This window comes from Muntiacus reevesi, chromosome 2, assembly GCF_963930625.1.
Source record: "Muntiacus reevesi chromosome 2, mMunRee1.1, whole genome shotgun sequence".
Taxonomy (NCBI): domain Eukaryota; kingdom Metazoa; phylum Chordata; class Mammalia; order Artiodactyla; family Cervidae; genus Muntiacus; species Muntiacus reevesi.
Genome location: NC_089250.1, coordinates 62516225 through 62541450, shown reverse-complemented (window position 1 = coordinate 62541450; position 25226 = coordinate 62516225). Strand labels below are relative to the sequence as shown.

General features: G+C 41.0%; 1 protein-coding gene across 2 annotated transcripts in view; it reads right to left on the bottom strand.

The window, feature by feature from the left end:
- Positions 1 to 21228, bottom strand: part of ACSS2 (acyl-CoA synthetase short chain family member 2) — a 44867-nt gene extending 23639 nt beyond the window's left edge. For both annotated transcript variants that reach the window (XM_065921866.1, XM_065921867.1), the window contains exons 1-2: positions 20971 to 21228; positions 12962 to 13157 (exon numbers count right to left, since the gene is read on the bottom strand). In XM_065921866.1, coding sequence (XP_065777938.1) covers positions 12962 to 13157; positions 20971 to 21148 — 374 coding nt within the window. In that variant the 5' untranslated portion in view covers positions 21149 to 21228. The remainder of the gene's footprint in view (positions 1 to 12961; positions 13158 to 20970) is intronic.
- Between the last annotated feature and the right edge of the window lie 3998 nt (positions 21229 to 25226).

The window sequence follows — 25226 nt, the reverse complement described above, 5'->3', positions numbered from 1 at the left end:
TTCATTCTTACTGTTTATTCATTCATACTGTCTGTATTTACCTAAAGACTTGGCATTTATTTATTTTATTTTTAGCATTATAGTCATAGTATACACCTGTTTCCCTCACTGGATTGTGAGCTTCTTAAAGGCAGACAGGATATCTTTTTATCTGTTTCCTCCTCAATGCCTAGCATAAAGTTTGACACATAGTAGGCACTTAATACATAACTGTGAAATGAGTGGATAAAAGAATGAATGAATAAACTTCTCTGCTTGCATGATCATCCAGATCTAGGCTGATCAGAGTGAGGAAACATAGAAGGAAAGAGGGGATTATAGAGGATACAAATGAAGACGACAGATGCTAAACAGGCAGGGGGAAATGGTAGACAGAGAGGAAAAGTTTAAAACTTGTGGAATGGGATTTGGAAACATATCTAGAAAAGTTTCTTGAGCCCCTACAATGGACTCAATCCTGGACTCTATGCCATGAAAGAGACTGGAAGAAACCCCTGAATATGAGGTTCAGGCTATGGACACATGCTTTGCAATCTTAGCTATTAATACACCCTGTTCTCCTGCCAGCTATTTTTAGGCCTTAAGCCAGAGACCTTGCGCCTGTTCCCCTTGGCCAAAGTGGCTTTGGTGCCAGTTGGTTTCTACACATCTTCTCTGTCAAGAAGGCAGGCCTGGGCTAGTATAGAAGGTAACCCTTCTCCCAACGCCTATATGCCTTCTTACAGGAGGAAAATCATACTCATTCCTATCATCCAGTTGTTCCTACCATGCTAGTCTCCCCTAAAATAAATGAATGAGGGAAGCCCTCTCAGCTCCTTAGTTACCACTGTATTTGGAATGCTGCCTTAGACAAGAATATGCCTAGATTAGAAAAAGCAAGTGGGAAGAATAGACAGGGACAACATACTACATGTACATCAAGTCTCTCAAGTATAACAGACACATGCAAAAATATTCATGTCAATAGTTCTTTGCTACTTAGGGAGATATCATAGCTTAAATCAGTAGTTTTTAAGGTATAGTACTCTATTCCTATGGGTACCTGTGCAGGAAGTTTTAAGAGAGTAAGTGTCCAGAGTTTCAACTTTTATATGTACTTTTTCCTAACAGAGATCTAAGTTGGTTTTCCTTTCCCATGTTTTTTCTCCCACTTTACAAAAAAAATGCCACGTCTCTCTTTTATCCCAAACTTTATTATGACTATACAATGCTGAGGTTTAAAAAAAAAACACAAAAAACAAAAACCTCTAGAGTGCCAAACAAAGGGACAATTTGAGAATGCATAAATTCAGAGGGAGAGCCCCAAGGAAGCAAATCAGAGAGCTTCTATAAGAAATCAATATTGAAAGGAGTAACATGTTGACAGAACTGTCTGTGCAAATTAGGTTATATGATGAACATTATCCATAAATTATATGAGCTAAATGTGCAGCTTCAAGATTTTGAAAAAGATGTATTATATATATATTTATATATATATATACACACACAATAAAAACACATTGGAAATTAGATTCTTCACAGTTAATTAATCTTTTGATAAAATGTTTAAATCTGAACTTTAGAATGTATGAAGAGTTACATATCAAAATTCTTCTGGGTATTAGATCACTAACATAAATAATTACTTTTCAAAGATATCCTGCAACTGCCCACCACATCAAAAACATGTGAGGAAGTTTTAAAAATATAAGTCAGAAGTCTTATCCTCTGAAAATTCTGATTCAATAGGCTGGGTGGAATCCAGGAATCTGGATTATTAACAATATCCTCAGGTAAATATTTGGGTCACCAGACATCGATTACTGTTTACCTCTAATTCAAATGTATGAATTTGCACAAAAGTACCCTTACTTCATACAATTTTAAATTGGCAACTCTTTGGAAGTCCTTGCTGAAAAATTCATAACTTTTAAAAAAAATCTCAATCATTGGTACAAAATGAAAGATCAGCCAATTCAATTTAGACCCTTAAGCTGTATTTTGTAGCCTATAAGATTGAAATGATAGACTGTCAAGGCCATGAAAATCCAGAAAAGACTAAGGGACTATTCTAGATTGAATGAGACTAAAAAGACATGACAACTACACGTCATGTGTGATTCTGAACTAGATCCTTCTGCCATTAAGGACATTATAAGGACAACTGGCAAAACTTCCGTGGAGTCTGAAGATTAGATGATGATGGTGTATCAGTATTGATTTCCTGATTTTGATAGCTGCATTACAGTTATACAGGAGAAAGACTTTGTTGGAAATGCACACTATTCAAGGTCTGCATCTTACTCTCAAACGGTTCAAGAAGCCGGGCGTGGTGGCGCGCGCCTGTAGTCCCAGCTACTCGGGAGGCTGAGGCTGGAGGATCGCTTAACTCAGGAGTTCTGGGCTGCAGTGCACTATGCCAATTGGGTGTCTGCACTAAGTCTGGCATCAATATGGTGACCTCCCGGGAGCGGGGGACCACCAGGTTGCCTAAGGAGGTATGAATCAGCCCAGGTCGGAAACGGAGCAGGTCAAAACTCCTGTGCTGATCAAATGGTTCAAGAAAAGAGCTATTTGTATTGTATGTGCAATTTTCCTTTTTTTCTTTAAGTGTTGATCCTGTTAAATTATCTGACTAGAAAATTAGACAATCCACCAGTCCAGGTGGCAATGGACGAGCTTAAACTTGCTCTTTATTGCCAGGTCCAGCCCCACCTTGGCCTTTCTTTTTCTTCCTCTTCACAAGGCCTCCTGGTAAGGAAAATGGGAAAAAGACAAATGTCTTCCTGGGAGGCCTTGCAGACAATGAAGGATTCTATGTTCACTACCTGCTTACAGACTCTGATATGGTGCTGGCAGATCAGCACTCAGGCGAGGTGGATGGACTCAGCCAAGGCAAGCATGAAGACATCTCCAAAAAACCCTTTACAGTCAGGCCGAGGTAATCCAGCTTTACCTTGCCCTTGAGCAAGCCCTGGATGCAGATGAGTCACCGCAGCAAGGTGTTGCTTTCAAATAGAGGTGTGCAGCAGCAGCTCTTAGCCAGAGTAAAGCTGACCCTCCAGACTCCATGTGTGTTCAGAGGCCCAGATTTGCTGATTAGCTTCAGCTCTTGGTTGAAATGGGATTTAAAGGGTTATCAACAGGGTCACATTTTGCTACAGACCCAGCACCAGGCCACTGGTGTCAGTTCCACATTCCTGCCTCTGCTTAAATACAGGCCCTGGTAACTGAGAAAGAGCTGTATTTGTAACTTTTCTATCAGTTTAAGAATATTTCAAAACTTTAAAGATTAATAATACAGGCTAGAGATGGCTCATACATATATAGGGCTGCAAATGTTGAGTTCAAATTTTATTCTGTACGTAAAGAAGAGTCAGAGAGTTTCTTAGACTAAAGGTTCTTCCCCCACTTCAAAACTTTTTACCTACTAAACTCCCAAGCCACATGGGACTGGAAATGGATGATCTTCACCAGAGTGGCCACCCAACGATCAGCGCCTTCTGTTTGCCAAATTACGAAAGTAAGGGAGTAAGAGGCTATTCCTTACTTTCATATGCTTAAAATCTCTAATTAGAGAGATCTAAACCACCCACCATATCAGGCCAATATTGGGAAACAGCGACTAAGGGGAACAAGAAAATGCAGAAGTAGGAAATTAACAAAAAGGATGCAAAGAAATAACTTAAGCATGATTAATCATGAAACCCTTACTAGAAATCGTGGATTCTGAGCCAAGTTTGAGAAAAGAGGCTACGTTCATCAGAGGAAAGAAGGATGTTTTGGAAAGGATAGAAAATTCATGTGTGGCTGCCACAGTCCTGAATCCTTCTGCCTAATAATACCCTTAGACATGTGTGATATGTGTATGTATTAGCACCAATTCATAATAACACACCTTTTCGGTGTGTTTTCTTGTCTTTCATCTCAGATGATCCTTGTAGGAACTTTTTTAATCTGGCAGGACAAGATGCGCTATTCCCATTTGAAAGGTCAGGAAACTGAGGCTCAGAAGGGTTTCATCACTTGCCAAAGGTCATAAAACAATGGTTAGCACCTCTGCCTGCAGATCCTTGAATAGGCTTTGGGGTGGGGGGTAGGGTTATTATTATTTTTTAATATATACATGATCAAGAGAGTGATCTTTTCAAAGTGTAACTCTTGATATGTCATATCTCTACTTAAAATTCTTTATTGGCTACCTAACACATGTCACAACTGCAATTTTACAGCTGTGTATGAACACAAATTTCTGATCCTTCCTCAAAGCTTTCCTACTGGTTTCTTCTCCAACTCAACTAATGGGAATTATAGTTTTTCAGTGCTCAGACAAAAAAAAAATAATCTTTATTTCTTGACTCCATTCTCTTATACCCCCACATCAAGTTCATCAGCAAATTCTATTGGTTCTCTCTGCCTTCAAAATATTGACAAATTCCAAAATCTGAGAAATTCCCTGATGCTTTCACTGTTGAGGGCCCGGGTTCAATCCCTGGTCTCAGGGAACTAAGATCCCATAAGCCTCACAGCATGGCAAAACAAAACAAAACAAAACAGAAACCTTTCAAATTCTAACCACTTTTCACAGCTTCTACTGTTATCTCCATTATCATATCTTATCTCAATTGCTGTCATGCCCCCTTACTGGTTCCCTTGCTATTACCCTATGCTTCCCACCCACTATTCTCAAGGTAGTATGCAGACTATGTGCCATGCTGTGCTAAATTGCTTCAGTTGTGTCCAACTCTTTGTGACCCTCTGGACTATAGCCCACCAGGCTCCTCTGTTCGTGGGATTCTCCAGGCAAGAATACTGGAATGGGCTGCCATGGCCTCCTCCAAGGGATCTTCCCAACCCAGGAATCGAACCCACATCTTTTACATCTCCTGCATTGGCAGATGGATTCATTACCACTAGTACCACCTGGGAAGCCCCATGCAGACTATAAATAGTAGATATTCAGTTTTAAAAAATAATTTAATGAATGGATGAATGAGCACATCTCAGCTAATAAAAGGATTTTAATTCCTTGGTGTTTGCCCTTTAATGTGTTTAGCCTTATAAATTATCATTATAAACTGTGGTCAACATTTCTTAAGCCAACCCTAAACCATCTAAGTAAACTGGGTAATTAAGTGACAGAGAGTCAAAAGAGCTAGGTCTGTGAAAGAAGAAGCATAGTGTCTATAACAAAGAATACAAGTGTTCTCTCTAGAACAAGTTCAACTGCTATGTGATCTGGCCAAGTCACTTCCACTCTGAGCCTTAAGTTCCTCATTTGTCAAGTGTTGCTGTGAACCCTACCCAGGTTCAAAAAAACAAGGGAACAATTATACACATACAATGCAGACGAGACACAGTTTATTATTAGAATAAACAAAAAAGTCTTAGGCATTATGGGAGACTGAGTGGTAGAGTATGGCTGTCAATGGGTCTAATGTGATCTTAGCTATGCAAGGTCAGAGCAAAGAATGGTAATAATTCCCTGTCCAAGGCATACCATAGGCAGAGTACTTAATAAGTAATACTGGCCAACTAGAGCATATCTACAGGAAACCAACATGCACAATACAGTTGTTCCAGAAGCTATACTATACAAGGAACTTGGGAATGTGGACTCAGGATTACCTCATCCATAAGACAAGGGCACTGACTAGATCAGGGGTTTCCAAACTGAGTTTTGCAAATCCCCAGAGGTTCCACACACATATCTCACAGGGACCACAATGACAAGGTAAAGAAGCCAACAGAATGTGGCTCTTGTCCTTCAATCTATGTTTCAACCTGATCAGCTCTGCTCTTTCTTGTTTTAGGAATGAGGTTTTGGTATAATCATAAAAATAGCTAACATATTGTTTGCCAAGCACTAAGCTCTTTATTTGCCAGGAGAAATATTAATAACCTCAGATATGCAGATGATACAACCTTTAAGGCAGAAAGCAAAGAGGAACTAAAGAGCCTCTTGATGAAAGAGAAAGAGGACAGTGAAAAAGCGGGCTTAAAACTCAACATTCAAAAAACTAAGATCATGGCATCTGGTCCCATCACTTCATGGCAAGTAGATGGGGAAACAATGGAAGGCATCTTCAAGGCATCTTTTAGATTTAGATTCCTACATTCAGCCTGGCAAAGGGATATAATAACTGCCCTCAAATACCTGAAGAGATGTCTCATGGAGAAAAGAATGGGATTATTCTATGTGACCCCAGAACATAGGATTAAGACCATGGGAAGAGCATAAGTAGAGATAAAGTTATAGGGAGGGAATATATCTAAGAATTTTGTAACAGAGTTGCCTAACAATGTGATAGGTATTGTGTTAACTCTGTGGTCTTGGTAGTGTTCCAGAATCAGAATGATCACTTATGAGAACTGTTGGGAATGAAGATTCAGGGGCTACAACTCCTGCTTTGTACAGGAAGTGGACCTCAAAGGTCTAGGAGTCTCAAATTCTCATAAAGGTTCAAAGTATTATTATCAAACAGTAAGTATCATTACCAGTGACCCAACTCTTTCATACTAAATCCAGGAAAAGGCAGACAACTCTAAACCTTCTGTATTTACTGTTGTAAATGTGAGGCTTCCCTAAGGCAAGAACCTGTGCTCTTACCTAACTACCAGCTCTCATCAAAGGCAAGAGACCAGTACTGGGTTCCTCCCCTTTCCCCAACTTTCCTCCTTGCTGCCTTGCCACTGCAGTTCCCTAGATTTGTGATAGAAATTCTGAAGACAAGTGACAGAAGTAACTTTAGCAAGTATCCTGTTTACCTTTGTTTATAGTGAGATTAAGAAGGCTCAGAAAAAGGGCACTATCTAAAGTCGTTCTCTTCATATTCTTAAATATTTACTCAATACAAGTGTATAAGAAGTCAACCCAGACACAAACACAGGTAGCTGATGTGACTCAGGACACTGCGTCAGGCCTCAAGACAGTTTCCATTTATTACACACTTTTTGTTACATATGCTAGTTCATATAATAATATATTAATATACAACATATTCTATTTATTATTATTATTATACATGTTATTCAGATCCCACCTACTTCCAAAAAGTGACTAATGTCTTGGGTAGCACAGCCTACTTGTTTCATTTTCACCACTTATTGCTCTTTAAGGCATCAACGGTCAAAAAACTCAGAGAGAAGTAAGAGAAGAAAATTAACAATCCACCTTAAACATGAAATCCCCCTGCCCTCCTCCACAATCTGCCCATCTGATTCAAGTGAAGAAAGACTGTTCCCAGTAATAGTTATTTCTCCACATATCTCCCATTAGTTTAAAGTATTTGTGCTAAAGTATTCATGTTACCAGGCAAGGGGAGTAGACACCTTTCTCAGCCTCTTCACCCCAAACCTTCTAAAATCCTCCTTTTCTTCACCATATCAACAGAAGACCAGCCTGCCTACTGAGTCACCGTAGAGCCACTACAGGTTGCAATAGAACTTCTAAGAATCACTTCCTCTTCAAACAATCATAGAATCCTGAGACATCAGTGCAGGAAAGGACCTTGCAGATGATCAGTAATTCACCTCCCATCATTCCCACAAAGGAAAGGCCCAGAGACAGGAAGGGAATGGTCTGAAGCCATCTTCTTTCTCAATGAGTGTTTTTCCTTAGCAAGTACAGTTGACCCTTGAACAACATAGGGGTTAATCTGCTTATAACTTACAGTTGCCTCTCCATATCCTTGATTCCTCCATATCTGCTGATTCAATCAACCACAGACTATGCAGTGCTGTAGAATTTACTGTTGAAAAATATTTGCATTATAGGTGGACCCATGCAGTTCAAACTCACATTGTTCAAGGGTCAAATGGTATATTTTAATAAGTAAATACACTATTGTGAAACTAGTGAAGATATAGATAGAGGACAAAAAAGTCTTTCCATTCCAATATCACTGAAATGAACTCCAGGACATGGACCTAGATAATGAATAGAATCCTTGGACATTAACACTAAGACAACACACTTTAGAGCTATGGTTTTCCATGTTACCTCGACAATCTTCTCCTTGTCAGACCATGGGCTCATCTCCACTTCCCAACCATCCCCATCTCCTCAAGTACACAAACTCACTCATACCCCACCAGGATCTGGAGAGCTCTAAATAGCATACTTTCGAATTCATATTCGGGAACATACAGGGATCCTGAAAGCAGAGCTTCTGCCCTGAGGTTACTCTTAAAGACACCTGCTTCTCAGAAGTTTCTAAGGAAGCATCGAAAAATAGCCAGAGCCTGTGGAAAGAGAATTCAGTTGAGACTGAGGGAGGAGATGGTTCAGAGATAATGATAGCCAGAGGCAATCCAAAGCAAAAAGTAGAAGGAATGGACTAAACAAAATTCTGGGGTCTTGACAGATAGGGTTCCTCTCCTGGAATAACCTACAGACTGAGCAGCTTGTATAAACCACCAGAAAAACAACCACCAACCACTCTTTCTACCCTCTTCCCTGAAACCCTTTATTTAATCCTCCACTCTCCCACTGTTTGCCAGTATTCCTTTAACTAGCCAGGCCCCACTCCCAGAGCCACCTCTAATGTCCCTCACTGACTATCTCTCTGTGAATGACTATTCTAATAACTTTGTCACTGATTTCTTTCTCATACATATACATATAAATTCCCACTAACACTCCTACCTGTCATGGTAGGGGGAAGAAAGTGCAAGAGGTTGAAATCATAGTCTTGTCTAGAGGGTAAATTTAGCCTCTGGATCAGATGACTATGTGCCTTTGAAAGAGGTAAAGTGTTATAAAGACTGAGGGAACAATTGACTCTTCTCTCACTTTCTTTGCCTGTCTCTCCTGCATCTACACAACCAGTTACCTATATCGGTTTCTTTCCTCTAAATTACTGTAAAATTTTATTGTTCAATTTCATTCCCACAACCAATATCCCAGTTTAGGCATCTCTACCTTGAATAACAAAACTCTCAGCTCTCTGCCTTTATATTCTCACTTCCATATGAATCCAGATTAATCTTCTTAAGCCCAGTGTGACATCACTTCCCTGCATAAAATCTTTTCATAGGTGTCCAAAAATAGTTAAGATGTCCCAGTCCTGGACCTCACCACTGTTGAATACAATCTTGATTCCCTTTTCTTTCACGCCTTACATCCAATTCAAGTCAGCAAATTCCATGGGCTCTTCACTCAAAATAGATGCAGATTTTGACCACTTCTAAGTACCTTTAATCACTATCATCGTTCACATGGATTTCTATAATAGCCTCATAAGTCTCCATGCTTCTAATCTTGCCTTTCGACAGTCTATTCTCAACATAAAGACAGGTTCTAAACATAAGTCAAATCACTGTCACTTCTATGCTCAAGATTGCCCAGTGGTTCCCCATTTCACTGTGAAAAAACCCCAAATCTTTCAATCCATTCAATCTAGTATCCTGCTGACCTCATTCCCTATCACTCTGTTTTTCTAACTAATACTGCTTCAGCTACGCTAACTTCCTAGCTAGTATTCAAATACACTAGGTAGCAGAAACTCCTGTCCCAGGGCCTCTACACTTACTCTTCCATGTACCTGGAATAGTTTCCTTTCCCAAACCAACTATATGCATGACACTCTGCATTTCCTTCATATTGCTGCTCAGATGTCTTCTTTATCAGAGAGTGCCACCGATATCAATCCCCATTTTTCACTGTTATACCTTTTTCCTTAAACAGATTTGTATTTTTCTACAGCACTTATCACTACCTGTCATATATTTATTGGTTTGTTTGTCTGTCTCTTTAAGCTGGAATATAACCTTCATGAGGGTAGAGTGTTTGTTTGTTTGTTCAGAATACTGCCTGGTACATAGTAAGTCCTTAATAAGTATTTAATGAATAAATTGATCCCTGCATAAACTCTCTACATCTGTAAAGACAGTTGACCTAGATGGATTCTAATAAAACAACCACTTCAAATTCTAAAAATACTATTATTCCATGAACATTTACAATGTGTCAAGTCAAAAGTAAAAAGCCAAATTCTTCCTTAATACTGTTCTATTTTGGCTAATTGAAGTACTTTGTGGATTATTTCAGTATGTATATAAAATATGCCCTAAATGTGGTTTTCTAATGCCACTATGTTGCTGTTGTTCAGTTGCTAAGCTGTGTCCAACTCTTTGTGACCTCTTGGACTGCAGCACTCCAGATTTCCCTGTCCTTCACTATTTCCAGGAGTTTGCTCAGAAAAAAAGAAAAGAAAGCCACTTTAGTTATATAAATGTCTAGGCTGAAAAGAAAGTCATACTATGGCTCCATAAGAAGTGTATCAACTGGAGCAAATCACTGAAAAGATGTCACTTTAAAAATATTAATAAAAAGTAGAGCAGAAAGAAGGTAGGCTCTAGGACCAAGGGGAAAAAGAGAACTTCATAGAATTAAAATTATATGATCATTTGAAAAATATTGAGTATATGATAAAGGCAAATAGTATAAGAAAATTTTAGGCAATTTTTAACTTCTTTGAAAACAAAAATCTTTATATAAAAGGAAATACAATCATATATTATTCTAAAATAAGCATTGATTTTAAATTAACTAAAAAATAGAGGTATAATTATGTTGAGATTAAGAGAAAGAAGTTGAAGTAGTATATAAGAACTGAATTCTCATCTATCATAAAAGGAAGTCAATGCTTTCTTTAAAAGAAAAAGAAATTGCAGTGTAAGCATATTGTTTTAAAATATAGAGGTAAAAAAGGGAAGTAAACAAATATCTGGGATATTTGCACTTTACTTTCTTTTAACAAACGTGATTTATTTGTAGACTGAGACTTGAATAATAATGGCCCATGTGGTACCCATCTCCCATTCTTCTTACCCCTGCACCATAACACTCATAGGGCTGAGTACTCAATATCTTTAAAATTCTTATTGCTTGCCTGACCAATGTAAAAATGGAGTGAAAATGTCTTGTTATAGAGTTACAGAATTTTTCATGAGAAGTAAATAGAGATTATATATCGAGTGCTTCGTAAATCAGTGTTCCATGGAATACTGCTTCTTGTGATGTTAATCGCATGCTATAAAAAGTGTTTGGGGCTCAAATAAACTTTAGAAACCCCATGTTAAAATTAATCAGGTATCTTTACTGTAGGACTTCTTGGAGCCTTTACTGTATCAATACACAATGGAAATCCTGGAAAGGTAATTTATCATACAGTGCTTCTCAGTCTATTCTTTTTTCATGAATCAAGAAGCTCCTGCTTGGGGGGAAAACAAAACAAGTTCCTAATATGTCTAGTAATTAGTGGTTTCAAAAGCATTCTTGGGAAAACACTGATCTAATCTACTTTCATTTTACTTATGTGGAAAGACAGACTGTTCAAGTACAGATGGTAGGGGAACTAGAAAGAAGGGCCTCAGGATTCTGCAGCAATATCCATTGACTAAACAGTTCTGGCCTGTGCCTTTTCAGTCTTTCATCACGCACTTGATTTCAAACCAGGGAACAAATTCAGACAAAAGTATCTCCTATCCAGATCTTTAAAGGTTTTCTGATCTCTGAGAAACCTAAGAGGTGGGCCCAAGTGTCAGCTGGAGCTCAGGCATAAAGTCTCATGGCAGGAGCTAAACAAAGTCTCAACAGGCATAATGGACTGTGAATTTCAGTGGCAAAGTGACCCCAACCTGAGCAATGGTGATGTGATAACAAACCACTCACATTTGTACAGTGTTTTCTAATAAATAAATAAATACTTTCACAACATCATATTTGATTCTCCTAACAATCCAGTTATAAGGCAAGGGTGGAATTTAATATTACCCCCATTTTATGGACAAGGAAATTGACTCTCAGAGAGTTAAATGCCTTGCCTATGGTTACATAGCAAGTGGATGGCAGAGTTAGAGTGAGAAACTGAACTTCCTGTCTCTCAGGTTAGGGTTTTTCTTAATATATCACACAAACTGGGCAACGTTTTACTGACTACAAATTTAATTCATCCATGAAATACCAATATGCTCCTATTGACTTATTTAAAAAAGAAACAGATTAATTCTCAAAGTGCTTATGTTGGTAGCAGAAACACCCCAGTACCTCGAACTTCAAGGTCCTATTTCAGGTTCAGTTTAGTAACACCTCCTCTAAGCTATGTTGCTAGGAAGAGGGGGTTTTAGCTTCAGTGGAGGAGTCAGCATGACTGAGTGTTAAAAACAAGGAATCAGACAGACTTGGGTTTGAACCCTGGCTCCACCATTTACTCACTCTATGACCTTATTCACTATGAAGCAGAGATGCATGCTTCATTTATTCAGCTATAAAATTGGGCTAAGAATACCTAATTTGCAAAGCTGTTGAGAGGCTAGTATAAGAAATTAGAAGGATAGTATAATGTCATGGTTAAGAGTATAAACTCTGGAACTGTGCTACCAGGATGTGAATATCAGTCCTTCTTACTAGCTATATAACCTCAAATAAATCATCTATTTACATCTCAGAATTTCATTTTCACATATGTAAAATGAGGAAAATAAATAATATATTTTTAGTTGTTGTGAGCATCAAATAGGATAACATGTATGAAGCACTTGAGCACAGTATCTGGCATATAGCTCAATCAAAGGTAATGATGATAATAGTGGTGGTGGCAGCAAAAAATCCAAAATCCACTTTTCTCCCAAAGCAAGAATAAGGAAGAAAACAACATAGTTCTTTTTGCTTCCATTTACCCCCTCACATTGTTCCTCTCCAACTACAAGTTGAAAACACTAGACTAGAAGTCAGGATACTTGATTTTGAATGTCAGTTCTGTCACATGCTAGTTACATGATTTTAGGGAAGTCATTTAACTTGAGGTTTTTTCCTTCACCTGAGACATTAAGTTAATGACACTTTGCTTATTCTTCTGGGTTGTTGTAAGCATCAAATGCATGGATTTTTAAGGTACTTTGTGAACTATAAAATACTATATAAATGTCAGGGTGACTTTTTATCTGCCATAGGCTATAAGATAGGTGTTTTTACCAGTAAAAAGCAACTTTATCGCCAAGTTTTTTCTCATGGACAATTCGATCCAGTACGTTGTAGCAGATGTTGGTAGTTGCTCCTTTCATCCATTCAATGAAGATTTTCCCTTTAGTCACATCAAAGTTGTACTGAAGGAATGGACCAGGACATGGGGTCTTCCAGTAAAATTCCTTGGCAATGTCTCCCCAAAACTCTACAACAAAAAAGGAAACTCAGACATCATTTAGCTTCTGAGGCACATTTATCCTCAGATGGCTTACCATTCTATACATAGAGCCAAGTCACAATTTCTCTGCCCTGTACTCCAGGACCTATCACCTTCTACCTCCTCTTCTACCTCTCAAATCTTAACACCCACCACACTCTTAAACCATCTTTACTCCCATGGGCTGAATCTTGACTCAAGTTTCTTCCCTCCCTTCTCAAAATATCCACTCCATTTTTCACCATCTATTCAAACTGTAACCAGTGCCTATCACAATGCCTAGTACATTGTAGTTAATCAGTAACTTTTCCAATGAATTAATTAGCGAAAGGAAGAAATCCTTTACCCACAGAGCCTTCCATGACAAGGAAAAATTTGTTCATTCACTCTCAGCAATTACTTAATGAGCATCTATTTCTCCTACTATTTGCCTAAGTATTACTTGCTAAGTACCAGATATGGCTTTTAAACTCCTTAAATGCATTATCTCATTTAGTTCTTACTACAACCATAGGAGGTAGAGTTTTTCATTCTTATTTTATTGGTTTGAAAATCAAGGCTCAGAGAAACTAAATAATTTGCCCAAGGTGGGTCAGTGGGTAAAGAATCTGCGTGCAAAGCAGGAGACCCAAGTTCAATCCCTGAATCAGGAACATCCCCTGGCGGAGGGCAGGGCAACCCACTCTTGTACTCTTGATTGGGGAATCCCATGGAGAGAGGAACTTGGCGGACTACAGGCCATGGTGTTGCAAAGAGTCAGACATGACTTAGTGATATCTACTTATACATTTACTAAGTCAAGATTTGAACTGCCCCGAGGAAGACATTGTTACTAAAGTCTGAAAGATGAATAGGAGTTTTTCTCCACTCTCCCACCAGGAAAAACAATACTATGGGACAGAAAAGAATCATGGGTATATGCTAAAAGGAACTCCCTCAGGCTGAAGCACTGAGAATAAGAGAAAGAGTAGCAGAAATTAAGGGATAAACTGGGCAGATAACATGCAATCCTTCTAAGCATACAGAATTTGAGCAATTTGAGCCTAAGAGCAATAGGCTTCCTTGATGGCTCAGATGGTGAAGAATCTGCCTGCAATGCAGGAGACCCAGGTTTGATCCCTGGGTCAGGAAGATCCCTTGGAGAAGGAAACAGCAACCCACTCCAGTATTCCTGCCTGGAAAATCCCATGGACAGAGGAGCCTGGCAGGCTACAGCTCATGGCATTGCAAAGAGTCAGACACGACTGAGCAACTAACAGTTTCAGTTTCTAAGAGCAATGGAAAGTCATTGTAGGATTTTAGCCAGAGATGACTTACAATGTTGAAATATTTGCCTGGTTACTCTGGAGAAAAGGTACTCAACAGAAAAAGGAAAAAAAAAAAAGGTACTCAACAGGTTAAACATGCTGTGGCAGAACACCTGGGATAATCTAAGTACTGGATCACAAGCTAGAGAAGAGAGAGAGAGACACTTAGAACCATAACAGTGGAAGGAACTTTAGAGGTTATCAGCCTCTCATTTTACTGATAAATCAAATTTATAGAGGTAAAGTGACTTGTTCAAGCTGGATGATTTAGTTTATACAATCTGATTAAAAAGATAATGATGCTGAGCAGGGCCCTGTGGGACTCCTGGGCACAGAGGCCTTTTTGTCCCCCATTTTTTATAGGCAAGAATCCAGCCTCCATGACCTTCTCTCAGTTCCAAACGGCATCATAGTTGCTAATCAAAGGAGGAACAGCAGAAAAACAGCAAGATTAAAGGACCAGAGAGGCTCATCAAGATTAGGACACTGGACCACCTAAGACCCTCCACACATCCAATCTTGTCAGGAACCCCACTGTTTTGAACTTTGCAGAAGAAAGAATACAAGACTGTTATTGCCTTGATCCTTATCACATACTCCTGCCTGACTATATAACCTTTCCCTTCTCACCAGGGAGGAGGCATAATTCTTGAGGCACTAGCCTACTGTGTTCCTCCCCCTCTGCCTGGCAAAGTAATAAAACTACTCTTTTCCTTCTCCTCCATAACTCTGTCTCCATATTTCTATTTGGCATTGGTGCACAGAGAGACAAGATTTTGGCAACAATAAGACTAATACGTAAAATATTTTTGAATATACAAGACAGAATATACTGAAAGCTAAATTACATGGTATACAACTTGCCACCAGATTCCCTGGTGGCTCAGGCAGTAAAGAGTCTGCCTGTAATGCAGGAGACCGAGGTTCGATCCCTGGGTCGGGAAGATTCCCTGGAGAAGGAAATGGCAACCCACTCCAGTATTCTTGCCTGGAAAATCCCATGGATGGAGGAACCCAGCAGGCTATAGTCCATTGAGTCACAAAGAGTTGGACACAACTGAGTGATTTCACTTTCTTTTCTTTCTATACAACTTGCAATGAATTAAAGAAATCCAAATCAAATCAACCCCAAGGTGCCATTATATGCCTCTAAGACCAGCAAAGACTAAGAAAATATTGAACTCAATGCCCAAGTGACCCTAGAAAACCGATCTATTATATGATAACAACATTGTAAGAAATTAGCACAATGTTACTGAACAGCAGGGCAATGCATGACAAGAGTCAGAAAATGTTTTATATTCTTTCAACTGCTAACTTTGGGGAAACACACCCTAAGAAAATAATACCAAAGGGAAAAAAGTGATTACTCAAGAGATATTTATACTAACACCATTTATAACAGTAAGACTATAAATGGCCCTCAAGCTCAACAATGAAAAAACTGATGAAAACTGGCAGAGATGAAATTTAGCTAGCAGAGATGAAAACTGAAGAGATGAAATCTGTTTAATCACTGGCAGTGACACAACAACAGAATATTAAATGGCCATTAATGAGAGAACAAATGGGAACTGGCATTTTAATGAATGCCATTAATGTCCAAGGATTGAGCTAATCTCATTTAATCTTTATATGGCCCTCTGATGATCTTGATTTTAACACATGAGAAAACTGAAGCTCAGGACACATAGGAAACTCTCCCAAGAATCACACAGCACTAACCCTAACCTGAATACAAAATAAGACCTAACTCTAAAGTCCATGTTGTTACAGCTACATTTAATATGTGTATACTGAAAAAAGTACATTTTAAGTGACAATAGTAGGCACAGACTATGTAAAACCATATATGAACCACATTTATGTCCATCAACAAGAAGTGAAGAAATCTTTTTATAATTACTTAGTTTTGTTTTCTTTTCTGGCCCGCCAGGCCACAGGCAGCATGGTTCCATGACCAGGGATTGAACTCGTGCCCCCTAGAGTGGAAGCAAGGAGTCTTAACCACTGGAATGTCAGGGAATGCATAATCATTTAGTTCTTGCTTTTATTTTTTTATGGTGGAGCTATTGAATTCTGGATGGTTCTTTGGCACACATTCTAAGTACTGAAGTTTAGAAAAGATAAAAATGGACTGGCATGATCAGGGAATGCTCTGTGGAACTGGTGAGGTTTGACTAGGTAGAGAGGAACAGAAGGGAATGGGCAAAGCCACGGTGATGGGAAAGGGACTTTTGTGTATACAGTATATCAACAAGAATGGTCTGTTGTAGAATGAGGGGCATGCAGTAGGGAGTATCAGAAGATAAGAATAGAAAGGTGGGGTAGGCTAGTTATCCAGAGATTCTGAAAGAAAGGCAGAATTTTAACTTTAAACTGTAGGAAATAGGGAACTATTGAAAGTTTTTGAAGTGACATATGAAAGCATTATTTCCATATCACTCTAATAGTGTTTAGATAATTCTAAATCTACCAGAAATAATGGAGATGAGTGAGACTAGGGGAGAGAGAACCAGTTAGAAGGCTGCTCCCTTGAATTATAAGGGTCTATGGAAATGCAAGAAAAGGTAACCTAAGAGATATTTTGAAAGAGTATTTGACAAAATTTTGTAAAAGGCAGACTGTGGATCAGGGAAGAGGACTAGCATAGCTACTGGGAGTATAGATTCTGCAACCAAAACTATGTTGGTTCAACTCTCAGCTCCACCTGTGACATTGTTCAATTTAGTTAACCTCTCTAAGTGTCAGTTTCCTTCTCTGAAAAATGGGAATAATAGTCTCTACATCAAACAAATAGAATTTGTGCTCAGTACGCAGTTAGAAACCTATAAATAAATAAGATATACAGATGGATAAGATTTGGGATAGTGCCACTGGCAGGGATTAGAACATTAGGGAGAAGAGCAGATTTGGAAGGGAAAATTGGTAAATCTGACTCACAGTAATGTTAAATATGGTATAACATCAAGGCATGTGAATAAAATACTCTACAGACCTATGAAATTTGAGACTAGAGCATAAGTGAGATCCTGGATACAAAGCTAAGTATACACAAAAAGAGTTACTGTGACAGTAATAGCTCATCATTGGGGAGAAGGTATTTGCAAATCATATATCAGATAAAGGGTTAGCATTCAAAATACATAAAGAACTCATACAACTGAACAACAAAATAACAAGCAGCCCAATTGAAAAGTGAGCAGAGGTGCTGAATAGACATTTTTCCAAAGACATACTGAGAGCAAACAAATGCATGAAAATATGTTCAATATTACTTGTTATTAGGAAAATGCAAATCAAAGCCACAATGGTATATCACCTCACACATGTCTGAATGGCTATTTTCAAAAAGGCAAGAAACAAGTGTTGACAAGGATGTGGAGAGATGGAGCCTTCATACATTGTTGGTGGGAATGCATACTGTTGTAGCCACTTTGGAGTATAGCAATTTCTCAAAAATTAAGAATGGAACTATTATGCGATCTGGCAATTCCACTTCTGAGTATTTTTCTTAAGAAAACAGAAACACTATTTTGAAAAGATATATGCACTCCTATGTTTATTATGTTTACAGTGAATAGCCAAGACATGGAAGTAACCTAAGTGTCCACTGATAAATGAATGATAAAGAAGATGTGATATATAGAGATATGTATTTACATATATGGATATACAAATATTAAAGTCAAAAAAGTGTCAGTTGCCAAGTGTCCAACTCTCTGTGACCCTATGGACTGTAGCCCACCAGCCTCTTCTGTCCAAGAGATTCTCCAGGCAGGAATACTGGAGTGGGTTGCCATACCCTTCTCCAAAGGATTTTCCTGACTCAGATATTGAACCTGGGTCTCCTGCATTGCAGGCAGACTCTTTATTGTCTGAGCCATTAGGGAAGTAATATGAATATTACAGACAAGTAAAATGAATATTACTCAACCATAAGAAGAATGAAAACTTACCATTTCAGACAGAGTCAAAGACAAATACCATATGCTTTCACTCATATGTGCAATGTAAAAAACAAATGAACAATCAAATTAAACAAAACAAACACGTAAAGAGAACAGATCACTGGTTATCTGAGGTGAAGTGGGGAGGGTAAAATGAGTAAAGAGGGTAATTGTATGGTGATGGGTGGAAACTAAATTTTTGGTGGTGATCACACCATAGTGTACACAGAAGTAGAAATACAATATTGTATACAGGGAGCTTAAATAATGTTACCTCAATTTAAAAAAATGAAAACATGGGAAACATGAACTCATGACAGGAAAAAATATAGAGAGGGAAGCGAAGTGAAAAAAGGCCTGAGGTAGGAGGGGAGGGATAAATTAGAAGTTTGGGATTAACACATACACACTACTGGGCTTCCCAGGTAGTTCTAGAGGTAAAGAATCCGCCTGCCAATACAGTAGATACAAGAGATGCAGGTTCAATCCCTGGATCAGGAAGATCTCCTGCAGGAGGAAATGGCAACCCCTTCCAGTATTCTTGCCTGAAGAATCCCATGGACAGAGGAACCTGGCAGGCTACAGTCAATAGGGTTGCAAAGAGTCAGACACAACTGAAGCAACTTAGCACGTGCACACACACACACACACACACACACACACACACACACATATAATAGATAACCAACAAGAAACTACTGTATAGCACAGGGGACTATACTCTGTTCTGTAATAACCTATAAGGGAAAAGAGTCTGAATAAGGACATATATGTAAATAATTGAACTACTTTGAACTGTATACCTGAAACAAACACATTATAAATCAACTATCCTTCAATTTAAAAAAGAAAGAAAGAAAAAGAAACAAGTTGGGGTTATCTAATCTGAAAGTGAACTCTAATTAGGAAGTGAGTCTATAGATAAGATCACCTCTCTAAGAGCCAACTAGGAAGTCTCCATTGGAAAAATGAAGATATGATATTGCTTTAGGGCCAGTATATGAATTGGCCTTTATATTTTGTTCCTAGAGAATCCCAACAAAAATACAGTGTTATCCCCAAGAAGTCAGAATCCTGGGATAGTTGGTGGATACAGGTGTGTGTTGTAGGTGTGTTTTATGAAACTTCCATGTGATTGTGTTTTTATTTAAAGATATTGGCTCATTTCACTATTAAAGGAAGCCTACTATGAAACCTTTTGTAAAGAGTAGGAACTTGACAAGGAAAGAATTACCAACCACAAGAGTCAATTAAAAGATTAAGTGTAATATTTGTCTAAGGGGTGGTCTACGTAGACAAATTTAGTCAACAAACATCTATGCTGCTGCTGCTGCTAAGTTGCTTCAGTCGTGTCTGACTCTGTGCGACCCCATAGATGGCAGCCCACCAGGCTCCCCCATCCCTGGGATTCTCCAGGCAACAAATATCTATAAGAACACCTTAAAAAAAAAAAAGAGGTCTGAGCACTCAAACTTGGACATTGCCTGCAGCAATCAACGGCTCTACACCTGATTTAATCTTATCTTGCTTACTCAATAGTTGCTTCATCCACATTGCTCTTATGGTTATCAAACCAACTGCTATTTAGTGAATGCTGCTGTGCACCAGGCACTCTGTAATGTACACTTCACTTACTACTCATTTTAGCCCTCAAACAAATCTGCGAGGCAGGTATTATTACCTTTATTTTATAGATTAAAGAAAAGGAATTTCAGACAGGTTTTAAAATCTCAAGACCAAAGAGCAAATGAGTGGCAGAGCCAAGATCTAAATCCAGAGTGTTCATGCATGTCCCACTGCCAGCATCATGCCGCCTACCAATTCAGCTACATCTGTGACCCCTTACCCAGCTTGAGGCTCAAAGACATGGCACTACCTATCAGAATTTCGGAGTTATTACAATCCCAGCCCTATTTCTTTTTTAAAGACAATATATTAGTGACTTGTTCAGTCTTATGCGGTAGTCTCCATCGGGATTTCTGAAATACTAGAAGTAGATCTCCATTACTAACTTGGGGATGCCAGGATGGGACTCGAGTGCCTCTCAGCAGTGAGACTAACTCACAGGCGAAAGGTGTCAGGAGGCACGGGCTGAGCTGGGCTGAAAAACGGTAAAGAAAGTTCTCTTCGTGGCCCACCTCCCTTCAAGGCGCTCCTGGCCCCTAAGAACCCGACTCTTCATATGAGGAACTCTCTTCTCCGGACATTTTCACTCTTTCAGACGTTCACAGAAACCTGCGAAACCCCCAAGTCGCAAAGGAATACCCCAACTCCTAGGAGACGCTCATTTCCTACAGAACATTTCCTGCTTCACCTCAGAGAACCCCCTTCTCCCGGAACCCCTTTTCCATCTCCTTAAAGAACCGCTATTCTTCCCTCACAGAGCGTCTATCTCCTTACCGACTCCCCAATTTCCCAAGGGAACCTCCATGTCCTCACGGAACCTCCATTTCCCGACGGAACACCCTCGATTCCTCCCTCTCCTGTGAACCCCCACTTCTGTCCTAGCTGACGTCCCTCAGGCCCGCCCGGGCCCTGCCTCACCTCTCGGCTCCTCCAAGGAGCGCCGGTGCAGCTCGCGGTAGCGCTGCAGCGAGGGGACGTGTGCCGAACGGCTGACCTCGGGCGGCGGAGACCAGCTCCGCACCCGACTCCGAGCTCCAGCCTCCTCCCGGGCCCGGCTCCCGCTGCCGCTCCGGCTCCGTTCTTCGGGAAGTCCCATCACCTCAAGTTCCGAACACAGTAGCCGCCTTGGCGGTAGCAGCCGGCGCCCAGGCGCGGAAAACAGGCCGACCGAGGGGCGGGGCCTTAATAAGGGGCGGGGCCTGGTGGCGGGGCGGGGCTCAGGCAGGTGCAGGGGGAGAGGCCCAGAGGGGCGGAGCCGTGCCTGGTGGTGTTGGACCAGGGCTAGCCAAGAAACCCATAGGCCAAAGTCGAGCATTGCTTGGGGCATGGGGCGGAGCTTACTTGCGGAAGGGGTGGAGCCGCAGCGGGAAAGCTGAAGGGGAGGGGCCAGGCGTGACAGGAGAGAGGGTGGACCCATGGAGTGACCGCGAGTGGCGAGGCTGGATGTGACAGGAGAGGAGGCAGGACCATGGAGTGACCAGGGTGGGGTGGGGTCTTGGAGTTACAGATGCAGAGTTGAATTAGGGCGGGGCTTGATCAGGAAAGAGCTGGGAGTTTGGTCAGGCTCATCGAGGAGCCGCCCCGCGATCTGATTGCACAAGCCTGTCACCCCACCGAGTAGAAAAGCCAGGTGGAGTAGGGTCCTTTCCGGGTGACACACTTTCGCTCTGGGAACTAACCCCCACCCTGAGGAAACTCAGATTTCCTTCCACTCCTGAGGAGAGTTCTTTACTTTCCCTGCCTCCACAAATTTCCATCCAGACTTAAATGCAAAGATCTGTTAAGACTAGGAGGTGCCTTAAGTCTTTGCTAATAAACCCATTTCATTGCATAAATTGTAGACTCAGGGAAAGGGAGGACTTTGTACAAGGTCCTAGAAAAAACAAAGACCATAACTTGGGCCAAACCTAGGTCTCCAGCCTCCAGAAGTTTTTACCTCCTCATCTGGTTGAAGCTAAGGCTTGTGAAATAAAGTCCAGGCAAATAGAAGGAATCAGTCACACACTTCTTTCCTTGCCAGTCTCTTACTTCATCAAGAGACACCTGGCTCAAATACTTCCAACTTCCCTCTAACCCTTCCACTCCAGAAAGGAGGGACCAACCAGGACCCTCCTCTCTGCACTAACCACCAAGAAGGGCCCACTCCCACCCATCGGTTCACAGAACAGCCATCAAGTCAGAAAGGATCCTTAAGTATCTTACTCCAAGAGTGATTCTGAGGCACGGAAGCAGGCAGCCCCCACTTCCTGAAGCCTACACAGAACCCCATCTGGCGCAGCCTCCCTTCCCACCTGCTCTCTTGTTCTTTGTCCAACTAATCTTAAACCCAGCACATCCTAAATTCAGTTCAGTTCAGTTCAGTCACTCAGTCATGTCCAACTCTTTGTGACCCCATGGACTGCAGCATGCCAGACCTCCCTGTCCATCACCAACTCCTGGAGCTTGATCAAGCTCATGTTCATTGAGTCGGTGATGCCATCCAACCATCTCATCCTCTGTTGTCCCCTTCTCCTTCTGCCTTCAGTCTTTCCCAGCATCAGGGTCTTTTCTAAGTAGCAAGTTCTTTGCATCAGGTGGCCAAAGCATTGGAGTTTCAACTTCAGCTTCAGTCCTTCCAATGAATATTCAGGACTGATTTCCTTTAGAATTGACTGGTTTGACCCCCTTGCAGTCTGAGGGACTCTCCAGAGTCTTCTCCAACACCACAGTTCAAAAGCATCAATTCTTCGGCGCTCAGTTTTCTTTATAGTCCAACTCTCCTAAACTGGGTTGGGGGGGGGGGAACTTCCCCAAGGTCAGATCTTGATCCAGAGCCTACCTAAGCCTAAGGGAATGGTCTCAAGGCTCCCTGAAGGGGTAAAGAACACATAGAATAGACACAGAGCCCACTAAGAAAACAGACACTTCATCGAGGGGGTATTAACTGAGAGGACTCAGCATCATGAAGGGCCTGAGGAAATGCACATCACTGAGTGAACACACACTTCATTCAGTGAGGACAGACCCTACTCAGGGCATCAGACTTCACTGAAGCATAATAAGCCATATAGACCTCACTGAGGAGATAGGACCACTCTGTGGAGAAAAAGGCACATGTGAGGGCACATGGTTCAGTTCAGTTCAGTCACTCAGTCATGTCCAACTCTTTGCAACCCCATGAACTGCAGCACACCAGGCTTCCTTGTCCATCACCAATTCCCAGAGCTTGCTCAAACTCATGTCCATTGAGTCAGTGATGCCATCCAACCATCTCATCCTCTGTCGATCCTTTCTCCTCCTGCCTTCAGTCTTTCCCAGCATCAGGGTCTTTTCCAATGAGTCAGTTCTTCCCATCAGGTGGCCAAAGTGTTGGAGCTTCAGTGTCAGCATCAGTCCTTCCAATGAATATTGAGGACTGATTTCCTTTAGGATAGACTGGTTTGACCTCCTTGCAGTTCAAGGGACTCTCAAGAGTCTTCTCCAACTCCACAGTTCAAAAGCATCAATCCTTCAGTGTTCAGTTTTCTTTATGGTCCAACTCTCACATCCATACATGACTCCTGGAAAAATCATAGCTTTAACTAGATGGATCTTTGTCGGCAAAGTAATGTTTCTGCTTTTTAATGTGCTGTCTTGGTCATAGCTTTTCTTCCAAGGAGCAAGCATCTTTTAATTTCATGGCTACAGTCACCATCTGCAGTGATTTTGGAGCCCAAGAAAATAAAGTCTATCACTCTTTCCATTGTTTCCCCATCTATTTGCCATGAAGTGATGGCAAATAGTTCTAGTCCAAGGGCACACGGTCCTAGTATAAACAGTCCTCTTCCAGTCCCACACACAAAATTCTGGGCAGCCCTCTACCTCTTGCCCTTCGCAGCTCTTCTCTTAAGCTCCAGAGCGGTTTCCCAACACACTGCTGCCCTCTCCTGTCTACAGGTGGCATGGCAGATGCTGTATCCCAGACGGATTTCAAGCGGTTAAAGTCATCTCTAAGCCTGGAGCCTGGGGTTGGGGGAGGAGGGGATATGTGGCCAGGGCTTAACCAGCCCCCTCCCCCTGCCAGGGATTGTGGAAAAGAGAGACCAAGAGAAGAAGCTGCTATTCTCTTCATGTCCAGGGAAGGGTAACAAGAATATGATTCTCATCTGTCTGTGAGTACTGGAAGACAGGCAGATAGACTGTTAAATGGAAATTTGGACAAGAGGCCTAATAACAGAGGGAACCAACATCCCATCCTTGGAGACAGGGTAGTAGAGCAAGCTCTGGTGTAGTTGGAATTTGTCAGAGTGGGAAGTGTTTGGATCATGTTGGACAAGATGAGAATCCACGAGATTAAGGAAATGCTGATAAAGATTATGGCATTTACTGTATTAAGTAGGTGTCAAGCCATATTTTAAAAACTTTCCAAATGCGATTTAATCTTCACAACCAAAGATGGCTACTATTATTCTCTCCATTTTACAGATGAAGAAACCCATACTGAACGAAATTAGGTATTTTGCCCAAGATTACACAATTTGTAAGCAGTCACAGACAGAGTAGGAGAACCCATAGATCCATTCCCTACCCTCTCCCACCGCAGCCCATTCCTGCCATATCATCACCACCACCATTTTTTCTTTCTCTAAGTGTCCTTTCCAGAACCACATAAAAAACTCTTTAAATAATGGTAAACACGCAGGTTCCAGAGATTCCATTCCAGCCAACTAAATCATGATCGCTAGAATGCCATCCAGAGACCCGCTTTTAAAATCCTAACATAAGCTCAACAGTTGCTAATAGGTCAGGCGTCCCAGAAGGGATTGTGATTAAAAGAGGAGTCGGCAAAATGTTGGGGGGGGGGGTGGTGATCCAGGGAAGGATCCGACGACCCAGGAGAGACGTCCAAGGAGCAGTCTCAAAATGAAGCAGGTTGAGGATGAAGTAGGGGGTTGGGGCTAGGGGCGGCAGTGGTGATGAAGGCGGAGTCTGAAGTCGAAAGAGGGCTCTGGGGTCGGAGGAAGTATGAGATAGGAAAATAAGGATCTTGGAGTCCAAGAAGAGGCCTGAGGTTCGAGGAGTTTGGCACTAGAGACAGCATCTGGGGTCGACGAGAGGTTTGCGGTCAGTGAACTGGACAGCGAGCCGATGAGGGAGCCTGGAGTCTGAGGAGGTTTCTAGCTCAAACTGGAAGGAAGAAGGGGTTTGGTCCCTGG